Consider the following 17,234-nt stretch of genomic DNA (forward strand, 5'->3'; position numbering starts at 1 on the left):
AACTCAGTATATTACCAGGCTGGCTTCAAAGTTACAGAGACCTGCCTGCCTTTGCCTCTAAGTTCTGGGATAAAAGGTGTGAACCACCTTAAGTCTTGACATTTTTATTTATGTGTATACATGTTTTGCCTGCCTATATGTGTCTGTATACCATGTCATATGCATGCCTTGTGTCTGCTGAGCCCAGAAGAGGGTTTTGAGCTCCTGGGACTGGAGTTATAGATGGTTGTGAAAGGTAATGTGGGTGCCAGAACTCAACCATCAGTCCTCTGGAAGAGCAGCTAGTGTTCTTATCTGCTGAGCCATCTCTCTAGCCCCTACCACCTTTTTTTTTTTTTTGAGATAGTGAACCTGGAATGCACACATTCAGCTATGCTGGCTGGCCAAAGAGCTCCAGAGATCCACTTAAGAGTCTCTAATCTCCAGCTCTGGGTTATGGATGCCCAGCTTTCATGTGGGTACTGAGGATCCAAACTCACACCCTCATGCCTGCACGCTAGACAGTGATTACACTCTGAGGCATCTCCCCAACTCTCACTTTTTTCAAAATAGGGTCCAGGCTAAACTTGTACTTGTCATATAGCTCAGGCTGGCCTTAAACTTGTAGCAATTCTATTTGAGCTTCCTAGGTACTGGGTTTGCATGCATAAGCCACCATGCTTGCTTCAGCCATTCTTTAAATACTTAAGTTTTATGGAAGTTGTGGGATGTGGCATTCTCTCCCTTTTGGTTGATAACTGAGGCTCAAAAAGGCCCAGCAGATCATTCTGGAGTACCTACTAAAGCAATGGGCCAGGCAGGCCTGCAAGACTAGGGCTTATAGGGCTGGAGCAAGAGTTCAACTCAATTCCCAGCATCTATACCAGGTGGGCCAAAACTACTTATTAATCCAGCTCTAGGGGGATCTAATACTGAGCACCTGTACTCATCTTTACATACACACATATTTTTGTTGTTGTTTTGAAACAAGGTGTCACTATGTAATCTTGGCTGTCTTGGAAGTGTGTAGAGCACATTAAATTTGTATAGATCTACTGGCTTCTGGCTCCTTACTGCTGGGATTAAAGGTATATATCACCATGCCTGGATAGATAAACACAGAATTTAAAAAATAGTACCATAAAGATCTTTGTATTGAGGGAGTTCCTTCCTTTCTCACTCCTTGGCCATCTTGGTGGCTACCCTGAACATAAGATAGGTAGATGTTGGCCACAGACAGAAAGGTCTCTGGAGTCAATCAACTCTAGGCTCCAGTTTGTCATAAAAGTAAAAAGTAGGGGCTAGGATATAGGCAGACCCTGAGGATGATCAGACAGTGCTAAGCAACATTGGTTATTGTCACCAACAACTGACAATCTTAAACAGAATACTATGCCATGTTGGCCAGAACTGATGTCCATATTGCCAGTGGCGATAATACTGAATTGGGTACAGCAAGCAGAAAGAAAGTACTAACATGATATGTGCACTGCCTTCATCGACCTAAGTGATTCTGATATTATTATAAGCATGTCAGAACTGACTGCTGAAAAGTAAACCAGAAAAGCTCTTCTTAGATAAAACTGCCAGGTTGTTTAAAACAAAAACATTTTTTTGCTATGTATATGTATGTGGCATGCATGCACATACATATGTGTCTGTGTGTATGTGACTGCATGTATGTGAAGGCTCAAAATTGATATCAGATGTCTTCTTCAATTGCTCTGCACCTTACTGAAGCAGGGTCTCTTGTTGAATCTGGAGCTGGCCGGTCCAGGTTGCTCTGGGGATTTTACCATTTCTTCCTGAATGCTGAAAGTATGTAATTCAAGCAGGCCTTGAATTTGTGATCTCCCTGCCTCAATTTCTGGAGTGTTGGAATTATGGGCATGTACCACGACACCTGGCTTGATTGGCAGCCTTTCTACCCACAGTTCTTCCTCACTCTGGCCCTGAAATTAATCTTCCCTGCTACCTGACATGGCTTTGGGGATATGTTGTTTCTTACCTTCCCATAGAGGCCCCGGTGAGGGCCAGAAAGGACAACCACAGCTCTCCCAGGCACCAACCCTTGAGGTTGGCCTTTCTTATCCTCTTGATCCTCATCTGGTCTTGACGGGTGGTAAGAGCCAGCGGAGCCCAAGGCGTTGGCCTCCATCAGGTTGGCACCCAACCCTAAGCCCTTGGGCCTTATGGAGTTGACTTGAGGCTTCACTACCCTGCAGAGAAGAACACAGGCTTCTGTGAGTACAAATCTTCAGCACAACCCTGCCAACATCCAAACCCACGTCGGAAATACTTAAATGTGTGTGTGTGTTTTTTTTTTTTTTAATTTGTGTATCCTTGTGCACTGTGACATGCACGTGAAAAGCAGAGGACAACTTGTGGGAGTCTATTTTCTCTCAACCACATGAGTTCTGAGGTCATAAGGTTCAGAGGCAAGGGCCTTTACCTGCCCAGCCACCTCAGCAGGTCCACATCTCTATTTACATTACCCTTTCTAATACCATATTAGAACATGAGCTATAAAAATGCCAGCTTTTCTTTTCTTGTGGTGTTAGGGGTTGAATCCAGGGCCTCAATGCATGATAATCATACTCTACTACTAAGTTATATTTTCAACCCTCCAAATAGCAATTTCAGTTGGTTCAACTGAATGAACTTGTCATATATACTATCTATTACATTCTATCTACCAGTGCCAAGTTAGGTCCATAGAAACAAATATACTATTATTGCTACAGAAAAAAAATCATATGATATGTACATAGAGTAAGAGGAACAGCAAAGAATGTTTAACACCAATTTCAGTCATATTTGGCTATCAAATGACTTAGAAATTCTTTGGGATTTACAACTGCAAAGGGATTTTTGCTTTTCAGTTCTAGGGATGGAACTCAGGGTTTTTTATATGCTAGGCAAGCCTATCACTGGGCTATACACTAGCCCAACAAAGGGATTAATTAGAAATCTAAGCAGTAAGAGTAAAGATGCTTAGTTTCTGCTTACCAGGGACTAGACCCTACCACATGTACTTTGTGAGTATAGTTTCATTTAACTCTTGCAACAAACCTGTGAGGTCAGTACTACCGCCTGCATTTTTCAGATGAAGAAATTGGCCTACAAAGAGGAAACTATATATGTGGGATCTTCTTAGTGTTTTGAAGGCAAGTCTGAGGTTGCTTGCTTTTGGTTTGTTCTTTTGCTGCAATAACAAGGTTAAACCTTGGCTCTGTGGAAACCAGAGTAGTGGTGATAGGGAAAAATGTCCTCCCTCAGCACCTGGATTATTTTTGATTAAATGTAACCACAGGGGTCCTGTTTCCACCCATGGCCCCACCCACTACCCTCCACCAAACTCACTGACTGAAAGTATTGCCGATGCCCTTGCCAGGTTTCCATCCCATGCCCCGCAACATAGCGAGCCCGTAGGCTTCCACAGGCACTGCCTCATAGTCGGCTTCCTCTGGCACCTATTGGTCAGGCAGGAGAAGGGAGTCAGGCTTTGCTTGGGATGGGCCCTCTGTTTGCAGTGCATTCTTTGCCACTCACGGGGTAACTTTCTGTAGACAGCTCACAGGAGAGTTTTGATTTCTTCTCATCCCTCCTCACTTTGCTCCTCCACCCCCTCCTTAGTCCTTCAACAACAATGAAACCACTTTTAGAATTATTTTACTCTATGTGTGTGAGTGTTTTGCTTGCATATATGTATGTCTACCATGTGTGCTGTGCCTGGTTTCAGTGGAGGTCAGAAGAGAGCACTGGATGCCTTGGAACTGGAGGTATGGAAGAATGTGAGCCATGTGGGTGCTGGGGTTGAACCCAGGTTCTCTACAAGAACAACAAGTATTTATAAAGAAGCTATTGCAGAGGATGGAGAGGCAGCTCAGCATATAAAAGCCATGGTGTACATACAGCATGTAGGAAAAAGTCATACACAGGAAATAAAAATAAATGTGCCTTAAAATTTTTAAAAGGGACCTTATCTGTGGAAAGAGCTATTTTAGGTGCTGAAGATAAGAAACTAATAAAATGGAAAGCCTCTGTTGGGGCTTATGCTCTTTGTCAAGACATACAATAAATCAAATTCTGAGAACATGATATAGCAGGTGATGATACATTTCATAAAGAAAAATAAAGCAGTACCGTGTACAGTGGCACTGCCCAGTAGTCCAGCTATGTATGAGGTGAGGAAGCAGTCTAGCTCACACCCAAGAATTTAAAACCAACCTGGGCAACATGGTAAGACCACCACCTCAAAACCAAAAATACTGTCTAAGGGAATGCAAAGGGAGATGGGTGCCAGTGACATGACAGTTAATCAGATAAATGACAGAAGAAGGTATGAGAATATGAGAAGAAAAGTGCTCCAAACAAGACTCAGTTGTAAAAATAAAGGCCTTTCTGGCCAGGAGGCACTTGCCATAATTGGGAGGTAGGAGCAGCATAGCTCTGTGAGCTCAAGGCCAGCCAGAGATACACAGAAAGATCCTGTCTCAAATAAAATCAACATGATTGAAATGGTGAGGTGGAAGCAGAAATGCTAAGAAATTAATGAGGAGAGCTAGGAAAGAGTCATGGGATTTATGAGTCAGATGTGAGCCCCAAGAAAGACCCATGAGAAAGCCAGTCCAGATGGTGCCTCCGCCCAGTATGCTAGTAATGAGGACAACAACAAGAAGTTATCATCGGCTTCTGGATATACTGAAAGTGGAGATGATGAGGTTGGGCTGAGAGGCTATGTGTAGAATATGCAATAAAAAGGGAAGTCAAGGATTGGCTCCAAGAATATTAAGCTGAGAGGAAGGATAGATAAATTGCAGTCATCAAAAATGTAGAGGGTGTGGAGGTTTGAAGGTGGGGAAATTAGAGAAATGAACATAAGGCTGGAACAGGATAAAGTGAAATATGGGCTAGAAGTATATAGTTCAATGACAGGGATCTTAGCACAGGGAAGGTTCTGGTTCCAACCAAAGCATAGAAAGAAAAGAGAAAGTGTGAGGCTTTTGTTTGTTTGTTTGTTTGTTTTTAAGGAGAAAAAGTGGGATGTAGTTCACAAGTGACCTTTAGTTCCAGCACTTGGTAGACAGAGGTAGGCAGATCTCTATGAGTTTGAGTCCAGCCTGATCTACGTAGAGTTTCAGGACAGCCAGGGTTACATAGTGAGAGAGACCCTGTCTCAAAAAAGGAGGGTGGGGTGGGGAGCAGAACACAAAGCCTGATGGAAATGGAGGCACAAAGACCAGAAGTTCAAGGTCATTTTTGGCAACAGAGTGAATTCACAGCCAGCTTGGGCTAGATAATATTGTTCCCAAAAGAAACCAAAGCACATTTGAAGACTGAGAATAGTTCAGTTAGCCAGGCACAGTAGCACACACCTGTAACCCCAGCACTGAGGGAGGCAGAGACAGGCAGATCTCTGTGAGTTTGAGGCCAGCCTGGTCTATAAAGCAAGTTCAGAACAGCTATAGCTACACAGATAAAGTCTGTCTTGAAAAAAACCAAAAAGAGAAAAAAAGAAAAAGACAATAGTTCAACTGAAAGAAAGGATGCATTGCAAAAAAATTATGAATAAGAGCTAAAAAGTGGAGCTCAAAGCTTCATCATTTCTACAAACACACTTTTCACCTCTCTGCTGTTATTTCTTCATTCCTTTACAATTACTTGATACAATGCAAGTTGTCTCAGATTGACACATAACACACTGATTTCCCACAAATGTACTGTTTCTTGGGCTATTGCTGCCATTAAAAGTACCCACTCTGGGAGCTGGAGAGATGACTCTGCAGCAAAAAGTACTAACTGCTCTTCCAGAGGTCCTGAGTTTGATTTCTAGCAAACATATGGTGGGTTACAACCATCTGTAAAGGAACCTGATTCATTCTTCTGGTGTGCTTGAAAACAGAACACTCATATTAAAAAAAAAAAAAAAGTACCCACTCTGAGCTTGGCGCATAGCATGCGCCTTTGATCAGAGGCAGGCGGATCTCTTTGAGTTCAAGGCTAGCCTGGTCTACAAAGCTAGGACAGCCAAAGCTACATAGAGAAACCCTATCTCAAAAACAAATATAAACAAACAGAGTACCCACTCTGATCTTTCTTCTTTCATCAAACCCTAACTATCCTTCATTCCTGCTACTCTTATGAATGTCCTTATCACCTCTATCCTGGATTACATCACTTGCTTTCTTTCCTACCTTTACTTACTAGTCATTTTTGGTCATGTCAACCAGGAGGGAGCGTCTTACAACCCGTCTGCTCATTAATTTTTTCCCACAGTTCTTATTTTGCTCACAGTAAAAGACAAATTTCAAATTCCTCTCTGTGGCTCAGAAGGTCCTTTGGATCTGGTCCCTTCTACCTTCATCTACTGCCTGATACCTCATTCATTCCAATCCAGTAATACTAGTTTCCTTAGTGTTCCTCAGGCACAACAGGCTAAAAAAAAAAAAAAAAGAAAGAGGAAAAGAGGAAATAAACTGGCTCCAAATAGTGTATACCCTTATAGCATTTGTTTTTCCCATCTACCCTGCTGTCCACCTCATTCAGATAATCCTAGAATTCAAGTACTTTTTTTTAAAAACACCCTGCTATCTATTTATTAATGCTTCTAATAAGGATGGAAGGAAGAAATGCTAACTGGCAAGGCTTTGGGACACACACACACACATACTTTCCCTGCTATGTGCAAGGCAGCTGGGAAGACAGGGTAGAGGGAATGATTCAGGAGGGAGGCAAAAGAACAGCTCACTGTCTCAGCCTGAGGTTCGACTTCTGTTCCTTCCCCACTGGGAGTACATCCTTTCTGGATCATGGGGATAGCGAGTGTGGGGTCAACACCTGCATTTTCCCTCTCCTCCAGAGACTTCTTGGATTCTATGGAAGAATGGGAGGGACCAATGAAGCCATATCCTATCCATCCAACTTCTTTCCCTTCTATCTGCACTGGCGCAAAGCAAAGGGGGAGGTTTCACTTACCCTCAATGAGTTCCTTCACAGCCTGGGACAACACACCATCTGATATCAGCATGGCACTAGTTTCTGGGGATGGCTTACGGTTCTTGGGCAGTGGCTGCCTGCGAGAGCCATTCTGGATCAACGGGATCACCAGTTCCTTGGGGGCTTCTGGAGGGTTCACACTGATGTGGATAGAACAAAAATGTTGGGAATGTAGACATATTAAAAAGCAGATTAGGCGGGAAGTGGTGGCATACACCTTTAATCCCAGTGTTTGGGAGGCAGAGGAAAGTAGATCTCTGAGTTCAAGGTAGGCTTGGTCTACAGAGTGTGTTTCAGGACAGCCAGAGCTACAGATGGAGCTACAGAGACAAACCCTGTCTCAAAAACCAAAACAAACAAACAAATGTATAGACATTAAGAATAAATATCAATGTCCACCCTATGGACCATGTCTCACAGGTTAGTTTTCAAAGGTTCCACCTCATACTCCTTTTTGAGACAATTATCTCATGATGTAGCCCAGGCTGGTTTTATAAACTCTCAATCATCTTGGGGCAACCTCCTAGTGCTGGAATTGCAAGCATGTATCATGTCCCCTTTGTGTCCCCAGCTTTAAATGTATCTTGTGGGAATCACTCCTAGGCTGTCAACCCCAATGACCTATAAATCACCATCTTTAGTCCTGATTCTCCCCAGCTCCAGGCTGACTGCCAGAATTCTGGACAGCTGTCTTCCAGAAGTCCCCCACTTCAGCTTCGTTTCTTAACTATGTTGATGATGGCCTCCCTAAACCTAAATTTGCCTCTTTCTCCAAATCGGAGAAGCTCTCACCATTTCAGGTGAGTCACGAAGAGTCCTGTCATCCCCCCCCCTTCCCTTTCTCAAAATGCACAAGTACTCAAGTCCCAATGACTTTTTCTCTGAGGAATCTATACCTCAGGTCATAAGGCTCCATTTTACCCATTTCTCTAACAAACCTCCCTCTTCTTGCCCTTAAAATTATTTTTCTGTTTTGATCATTATTTGAAAAAAAAAAAATACAGGCTGTCATATAGCCCAGGCTGGCGCTTAACTCTTGATCCGCCTGCGCCAGCCCCATCAGGTGTAATCATTATAGGCATTTGCCACCACTCCTGGATACGTCCATAATTTTGAGGCTGTTTCGGGCTTTCCAGGCCATTATCATCAGGACAAACTACTTCTTCTGCCCTTCCATTTCCGCCCACCACACCGCTTTGCAAAACGGGAAAGACCCGGCGTGTCACCTCTGCAGCTCCCTCCCTTCCACGGTCGTCAAGAAATCTTTCTTCTCTGAGGCCGGTCCTTCGTCGTCTTCAGTGTCTGCCAGCCGCCTCCGGGGAGCCGTGCGAGTAAAAGCGAAAGAAACCGGAGCATTTGGCAGGGCAGCAGGCGGACAAGGGTCCGCCATCTTGCCTCGAGTTCCAGGCAAGCGTGCTGCTTGCTGGGAAGTTTAGTTTAAGCTCAATTTGCTTGGGGCGGGCCGAGAAAACCAGAAACAATCTATCCCATAAAGCATTGCCATGGGAAACAATAATCGTGGCATGGAAACGCTTTTAAACGTCATAGGGACTTGCACACCAAGCTTTCTGGGAAATGTAGTTCTCAGTGATAGAGCCCGGGTGGATGATTGGGTTCTTCCCAGAAATTCCTTTGTAATTCCTTTCTAGGGGATCTGATACCCTCTTCCTACCTCCGCATGCACCATGCCCATATGCGAAGCAAAATATAATATATTTTAAAATATAATATAAAATATAATATGCAATATACACAAAATGAAATAAAAGTTCTGTTTGACAAGTACATAATGAACATCCACAATGTATACCTTATTGTGCATTACTGATGTAGGAAGTATCATAAGGTGAAAAAATCAGGACTGTGCCAGGGATGTCGTTCGGTTTGCAGTTGGTAAATTAACTTAACCTAGGGCCTCACCTAAGCAAGCATTGTACCACTAAGCTATATTTCTTTTCTTTCTTTTTTTTAATTTTTGTGGTTTGTTTATTTATTTATACAGCGTTCTGCCTGCATGTGGGCCTGTAGAAGAGGGCACCAGATTATAGATGGTTATGAGACACCATGTGGTTGCTGGGAATTGAAGTCAGGACGTTTGGAAGAACAACCAGTGTTCTTAACCTCTGAGCCATCTCTCCAGCCTTCCCCTCTTTTTGTTGTTGTTGTTGTTTTTGTTTTTTGAGTCAGAGTTTCTCTGTGTAGCCTTGGCTGTCCTGGACTCGCTTTGTAGACCAAGCTGGCCTCAAACTTACAGAGAACTGCCTCCCTCTGTCTCCCTAAGTGCTGGGATTAAAGGTGTGTGCCACCACGTCCAGCTATTTAATTTCTTTCTCTTTCTTCCTCTTTTTTTCTTTCCCTCCTTTTGTTCCCCCTATCTTCTTATACTTTCTTGTCAATGCCTTTGGAACACATGCTCTCTATGTTGCATTTTTCTGACCATTTTGAGCTTTTGGATGAGGTAGTGTTTTTGGTCTTTGGCATAAAGGACAGGGACCTTCTGGGTTGGAGCCTCTTTGCCTGCCTGGCTCAGTTGCCTTTTTTTTTTTTTTTCTGGAGGGAGTAGTACTGCTGTTGCAAGTTCAGCCTGAGCTATAGGTGTGTTGGGGGGGGGAGACTGGGGGGCTTGAGACTATCTACTCTTGCTGGAGAGATAGCTCAGAGGTTAAAGAACACTGGCTGTTCTTCCAGAGGTCCGGAGTTCAATTCCCAGCAACCACATGGAGGCTCATCAAACATTGATAGTGATATCTGGTGCCCTCTGCTGGTGCAGGCTGTATAAATAATAAATAAGTTAAAAAAAGAGAGACTATCTACTCTTTAAAATTCCTTCCTCCCCTCTCTTTTTAGACAAGGTCTCATTATAAGCTCTGAGTGGCATAAAACTTAGAGAAATTGCCTGTTTCTGCCTCCCAATTGCAGGGATTAAGGGCATGTACCACCGCACCCAGCACGCATATATTTTTGACCTAGATAACATTAGATATTTTCCATAACAGTATTATAAATTATCAAAACCAGGAACTTAACATTTGTGTAATGCTGATTCTTTTTAATCACTGACCCACACCTCTAACCCTGGGTGCAATTCTGTTAATTAAACTGTTTTCCTTTTTTTTTTTCTTTCAGGATCCAATTTGGTATATCATATACTGCAATATAATTGTTTGTCTTCTGCAGTCTATGATAGTTCTTTAATATTCATTTTACTGACTTTTGGAAAGTATAGCTAGGTTATTTATTTTGAAGAACATAGTGTCAATATAGGCAGGTATGATGACTTTTCATAATTAGTCTGAAGTTATGAGTTTTGGACAGGAATTTCAGAGAAGGGGCTGGAGAGATGGCTCAGTGATTTGAACATTTGTTGCTCTTCCAGAAGACCTGGGTTTAATTCCCAGCACCCACATGGTGGCTCACAGCAATCCAACTCCTGTTCTAGGTGATCCATTGTCGTCTTCTGAATGCACCAGAGACATACATGGTGGACATGCATACAAATCATACATATAAAATTAAATTTAAAAAGAATTGCATTGATTATATGCCTTTATTTTATTTATTATGTATACAGTGTTTTGCCCGTGGTTCCTGGAAATTGAACTCAGGATCTTTAGAGCCATCTCTCCAGTCAGATATGCCTTTCTTATTATGAACCAACATTATGATGACATTAATATGTTTTACTACCTTTTCTGGATTAAAAACAACAACAGTGTTTTTTTTTTTGAGAAGGGTTCTCTTTGGTGGTTGCTAATTGGTTTTATTTATTTACCTAACATTGCAAACATATCTTAACACTACACTCTTTAAACATGTACAAATATTATATAATAACTAAAACAAAAATTAAACAAACTAACCTTTCTAAGAAAGAATTGCTTTGATATTGTTCCTAAAAACAATCACTTTTGGGGCTGGAGAGATGGCTCAGAGGTTAAAAGCAGTGGTTGCTCTTCCAGAGGTCTTGAGTTCAATTCTTGGCAATCACATGGTGGCTCACAAACATCTGGTGCCCTCTTCTGACGTGCAGGCAGAACAGTGTATATATACATAATAAATAAATAAAAATGTTAAAAAAAAAACAATCACTTTTTTTTGAGACAAGGTCTTTCTAGGTATCCAGGATGTCCTGGAACTCACTATATAGATCAGGCTGGGCTCAAACTCAAAGAGATCAGCCTTCCTCTGTCACCTGAGTGCTATAATCACTTTTTTAACACAGAAAATTTTCAATATTTTTATTTAACTTAATAATTCAATGTGGTGGTTGAATAAGAATGGCCTCTAATAGGTTCATATATTTGTATGCTTAGTCATCAAGGAGTACTTGAGAGGGATTAGGACGTTGTCTTCTTGGAGGAAGTGTGTCACTAGGGGAGTGGACTTTGAGGTTTCAAATGCTCAAGCCACACCTATCTGCCTGCTGTGTGTAGGTCTGGATGTAGAACTCTCCACTATTTTTCCATGTTTGCTTACATGCCACCATGCTCCCTGCCATGATGACCATATAAGAAAGTCATAATTAAATGTTTGTCTTTATTAAGAGTTGCTGTGGTCACGGTGTCTCTTCACAGTAATAGGACACTGACCAGCTGGGCATGTTGACACATGCCTGTAATCCCAGCACTCAGGGAGGCAGAGGCAGGCAGAGCTCTGTGAGTTTGAGGCTAGCCTGGTCTACAGAGTCAGTTTCAGGACAGTCAAGACTAAACAGAGGCAGCTGGAGAGATGGCTCAGTGGTTAGGAGTATTGTCTGCTCTTCCAAAAGACCGGGATTGGAACCTCAGCACCAACACGGCAGCTCACAACTGTCTGTAACTTCAGTTCCAAGGGATCTAATACCTTCACACCAACCAATGCACGTAAAATAAAATGAAATAAATTATTTAAAAAAGACCAAACAGAGAAACCCTGCCTTGAAAAAAACAAAACAAAACCAAAAAGGAACACTGCAGAAAGACACACAGAGTATATACTCACTTACAAGTGGATATTAGACATATCAGATAGGATAATCATACTAAAATCTGTTCACCTAAAGAAGCTAAGCAAGAAGGAGGACCCAGGGTAAGATGCCCAATCCTCACTCAGAAAGGCAAATGGAATAGTCCTCTGAAGAGGGAGAAAACAGGGAACAGGACAGGAGCCTACCACAGCGAGCCTCTGAAAGACTCTGCCCAGCAGGGTGTCATAGCAGATGCTGAGACTCATAGCCAAACTTTGGGCAGAGTGCATAGAATCTTATGAAAGAAAGGGGGAGATAGAAAGACCTGTAGGGAACAAGAGCTCCACAAAAACAGAACCAAAAAAATCTGGGCCCAGGGGTCTTTTCTGAGACGGATACTCCAAAAGGACCATGCATGGAGATAACCTAGAACCCCTGCACAGATGTCTCCCATGGCAGCTTAGTCTCCAAGTGGGTTCCCTAGTTATGGGAGCAGGGACTGTCTGTCTCTGACATTGATATGAACTCAGTCTGGCTCTTTGGTCACCTCCCCCTGAGGAGGGACCAGCCTTGCCAGGCCACAGAGGAAGACCATGCAGACAGTCCTGATGAGAATTATAGGCTAGGATCTGATGGAAGAGGAGGACCTCCCCTATCAGTGGAGTTGGAGAGGGACATGAGAGGAGATGACGGAAGGAGGGTGAGGTTGGGAGGAAATGAGGGAGGAGGCTACAGCTGGGATACAGGTGAATAAATTGTAATAAATAAAAAATTAAAAATGCAAACACAAAAAAGATATTCAGAAAAAATTAAATGTTTTCAGTAGTGTAGAAGAAACATACCACAGCCTCACTGTGGTTAGAGAATAACATAAAGAAATTGACATGATCTAGCCTACAAGACTGGGTGAGATTAAAATGAAGATTTTTGTATCTCAGGTACATACCTGCTATCAATAATGAAAAATTTCAGACGTATTTCTGCTGCATAAGTTATTGGCATTTAAAAACTTACTTAGGGCTAGCAAGATGACTTAATGGGTAAGAGTGTCTGCTATCAAGCCTAAAGACCTGAGTTCTTACGAAACTCTACAGAACTCCACAGAACCTACATAGTGAAAAGACAATCACTAGTCACTAGTTTTCTGACAGTCACACAAGTGCCAAGGATGCACACACTCACACACAGTGGTACACACCTGTAATCTCATTACTTGGGAGGCAGAGGCAAATGGATCTCTGAAATTTCAAGACGATCCTAGTTGACATAGTGAGTTCCAGGACACTGAGTACTGCATGGTGAAACTCTATCCCAAAAGATAAATAAACAAAAATATGCACAAATATGTAATAAGTAGTTTGACAACATGTCCATTCAGTAAAAACTTCAGTGATTGGGTTTCTACTCCTCAGAACCTATGGTCCCTGTCCATAGGAACACTAACCTTGCAGTGGGACTTTGGTTTAATAACTTATGACCTTTGAGACCAGAATTATCAGAGTACTTCTCTTCAAATTCTTTTTTTAATCTGTTTTTAATTAGCTTATGTGGATTTATGGGCATGAGCCAATACATCTGACCCTTTTTGTGTTTGGTTTTAAGACACTTTACGTAGCTCAGGCAGGTCTGGAACTTACTATGCATTGAACATGTCCCTGTGTAAGTTTCTGGAGTGCTGGGATTACAACACACTAAGCTATATTCTTTCTTTTTTTTAATGTTTAAAAAGATTTATTTACTTATATTTATGTATATGAATGATCTATCTGCATGTACATCTGCATGCCAGAAGAGGGCATCAGATCACATTATAGATGATTGTGAGCCACCATGTGGTTGCTGGGAATTGAGTTCAGGACCTTTGGAAGAGCAGACAGTGCTCTTAACCTCTGAGCCATCTCTCCAGCCCTGTTTTTTGTTGTTTGTTTAGATTTATTTATTTCTTATTTATGCAGAGTTCCACCTGCATTTACATCTCCCTGCCAGAAGAGGGCACCAGATCTCACTATAGATGGGTGCGAGCCATCATGTGGTTGCTGGGAATTGAACTCACAACCTTCGGTAGAACAGCCAGTGCTCTAACCTCTGAGCCATCTCTCTAGTCCAGATTTTTTAATAAGATCTTCTCCTTTTTTTGAATGTATCTATTTGCAGAATTTGTTTGTTTGTTTATCTTAGGTGGGGTGAGATGGTGCAGGCCTGTAATCCCAGCACTCAGGGAGGCCGAAGCAGGCAGATCCCTGTGAATTTGAGGTCAGCCTGGTCTACAAGTCCAGGACAGCCAAAAATAGAAAGAAAAAAAAAAAGAGGATAAGATTTTTTTTTGCTTGTTTTTTGTTATTATTTTGCTATTGAGAATACAGGTTCTTGCTATACAGCCCAAATGACTGAATTGGAACTTGCCATTTCCCTCTCTCAGCCACAGGAGTATACAACTCATGCCCTGCTATTTCCTTCCTTCCTTCCTTCCTTCCTTCCTTCCTTCCTTCCTTCCTTCCTTTGTTGTTCTTGTCTTTCTTTTTTTAATTTTTTGAAACAGGATCTCACTATGTGGCACTAATTTGCCTGGAACTTGGTTTGTAGACAGGCTGATCTCGAACTCACAGAGATCCACCTGCCTCTGCCTCCTAATTGGTGAGATTAAAGGCATGTGCCACCATGATGGCCTTTTTATTTTTCTTGAAGAGACTGGGTCTTAACTATATTTGCCCTGTTTGGCTTGGCTTGGAGCTCCTAGGCTCAAACCATTTGTTTTCTCAGCCTCCTGTGTAGTTCAGTTTCAGACCATAGGTGGCACCACTCCACTACCCTGATTTTTTTTTTTTTTTACTACTAATAGTGTTGACATGGATGATTTAAAGATGGTATCTGATTACTCTCAATGATGTCGTCATTGTCTTTGAAGTAAATTGTCATAGCTTAGTGCTATCTACTTCCAGAGGCAGCATAGACAAAGAGAGAAGTTTCCTTCTTCCGTGTCCTTTATATAAACTGCCAGTAGAAAGTGTGGCCCAGATTAAAAGAGGATCTAACCATCTCAAAGATCCAGATTAGAAACTGCTCTTCCTATTACAAAGGATTTAATTTAAATGGGAGTGAGGGCGGGATTGAGAGGGAATGAAAGAGGGGGCCACAGCTGAGATACAAAGTGACTAAATTGTAATTAAAAAATAAATTAATGGAGAGGACAGGAACCCCACAAGGAGAGCAACAGAACTAGAAGATTTGAACACAGGGGTCTTCCCAGAGACCCATACTCCAACCAAGTACCAGGCATGGGGATAACCTAGAACCCCTTCGAAGATGTAATCCATGGCAGTTCAGTGTCCAAGTGGGTTACATAGTAATGGGAACAGGGACTGCCTCTGACATAATCTGATGGGCCTGCTCTTTGATCACCTCCCCCTGAGGGGGAGCAGCCTTACCAGGCCACAGAAGATGACAATGCAGCCACTCTTGATGAGATCTGATAGACTAAGATCAGAAGGAAGGAGAGGAAGACTTCCCCAATCAGTGGACTTGGGGAGGGCATGTGTGAAGAAGGGGGAGGGAGGGTGGAACCGGGAGGGGAGGAGGGAGGAGCTTATGGGGGGATACAAAGTGAATAAAGTGTAAAAAATAATAATAAAAAAGAAAAAAATAAATTAAAAAAAAAGGGTGATCAAAGCTATCATCTGTGGTTGAGTGTTGGAACATGTACAAGAATGAAGTCATGTAACAATTCTCAGTGCTTGTGAGAAAATTCCAAGCAAGCAAGACAAGAGTCTTATGACCTCAGTTTCTTCAAAACATATGGAATTGTTCTTGGCATATGTTTTTATACTCCTCTCGGATATATCAAATAGGACTGAGTTCCCTTCAAATTATTCATTACAACTGGATATTGTTGTTTGTTTACATGTCTCTGTGAAAAGAATCATGTTTGGCCACATGCAGCTTGTCCTTGTGATTGTACACTTTACTCAGGTGACTTTTCTTAACTCTCAGAGTATAAATTGTCTGATGCTTTGTATAAAGTTGGCTATTGCATGAAAAAAAATTAGTTTCAGCTCTTTAAGAAAATATTACTGATAGATCCAGAAAGATGGTTTACTGGATTCAGGTACATGTACCAAGCCTGACCAACTGAGTTTGATCCCTGGAACCAAGATGGTGTATACCCACACAGGCACACACCAAATAAATAAATAAGCAAGCAAGCAAACAAATAAAAAAAATAAGATTTAAAAGTACCAAAAATGGGGCTGGAGAGACAGCTCAACTGTTAAAGAGCATCTATTGCTCTTGCAGGGGATGCAAGCTCTGTTCCTAGCACCCACATGCTGACTTATAACATCTGTTTTCTAGTTCTAGGGGATCAATGCCTTTTTTGGACCTACAAGGGCATCAGGAACTTACATGATGCACATACATATCTGTAGGCAAAACACTCACACACACAAAAAAAATGAGTAAAGTATCTAAGGGCTCCTACCCACCTATCAATCCATACCTTACTTACACAGTTGTTAAGATTGAGACAGTTTATTTTTCTTTTGTTTTCTGACACAGATTCACTTTTTAGTGTAGGTTGCCCTTCAACTTTTGGTAATTCTTCCAGCTCAGCTTTCCAGTGCTGGGGTCAGGATTGCATCGGCGTACCTGGCTCTCTGATTCTTTTTGTGCACTCAGGGATTGTGTTGGATTTCCAGCCCGGCCAGGTCCTGGATCCTCCTTCCATACCCATCCTCTTCCACCATCCTCCTCCACCAACATGGACTGATATAGAACAGCTTCCCTAAATAATCAAGGTTTTCATACCTTTTTGTTATTAGTATTTACCATCCTAGAACCTCTTCCTCAAAGGCAGAAGTATTTTGGAATAGGTCATGCTCCATGATATTAATGTCTTTCAGAGTCCAGCATAATAAAGTCTGGAGTAGCAAAAAAAGGCCAAGGAAAACTTTAGGAGGTTCCACCATCTCTCTCTCTCTCTCTCTCTCTGTCTTATATTATTTTGTCATTTGTTTGCTCACATCAAGGTCTTCTACACTAGTTAACTCTTTCAGCACTGCTGCTAGATAATCCTCAAAGCTCCTCTCTTCCTTTCCTGTGCTTTTTTTGTTGTTTTTCTTCTTCTTTTTTTTTTTTTTTTTTTTTTTTTTTGAGACAGCATCTCACTTGGAATTCATTATTAACCTAGCCTGGCAAGAAAATAGAAATTACATTGATCTTCCTGCCTGAGCCTCCCAAGGGCCAGATTCACAGGTGTGAGCCGCAGTTCCTGGCTCTTCCCTCTTCTTAACAAATAATCCTTGGTCAACTATTTGAG

At 42.0% G+C, this 17,234-nt stretch overlaps 1 protein-coding gene across 2 annotated transcripts in view; it reads right to left on the bottom strand.

Moving 5' to 3' along the window:
• Gpkow (G-patch domain and KOW motifs) overlaps positions 1 to 17,234 on the bottom strand; it is a 36,531-nt gene that overhangs the window by 11,054 nt on the left and 8,243 nt on the right. The window contains exons 1-5 of one of the 2 annotated variants that reach the window (XM_060374587.1): positions 8,205 to 8,465; positions 6,958 to 7,118; positions 6,731 to 6,855; positions 3,343 to 3,452; positions 1,988 to 2,198 (exon numbers count right to left, since the gene is read on the bottom strand). In XM_060374587.1, the coding sequence (XP_060230570.1) occupies positions 1,988 to 2,198; positions 3,343 to 3,452; positions 6,731 to 6,855; positions 6,958 to 7,118; positions 8,205 to 8,368 (771 nt within the window). In that variant the 5' untranslated portion in view covers positions 8,369 to 8,465. Of the gene's footprint in view, positions 1 to 1,987; positions 2,199 to 3,342; positions 3,453 to 6,730; positions 6,856 to 6,957; positions 7,119 to 8,204; positions 8,466 to 17,234 lie in introns of those variants that run through there. The other variant, XM_021658502.2, reaches the window with a different exon arrangement.

The sequence above is a fragment of the Meriones unguiculatus genome, chromosome X (genome assembly GCF_030254825.1).
Source record: "Meriones unguiculatus strain TT.TT164.6M chromosome X, Bangor_MerUng_6.1, whole genome shotgun sequence".
In the NCBI taxonomy this organism is placed as follows: Eukaryota; Metazoa; Chordata; class Mammalia; order Rodentia; family Muridae; genus Meriones; species Meriones unguiculatus.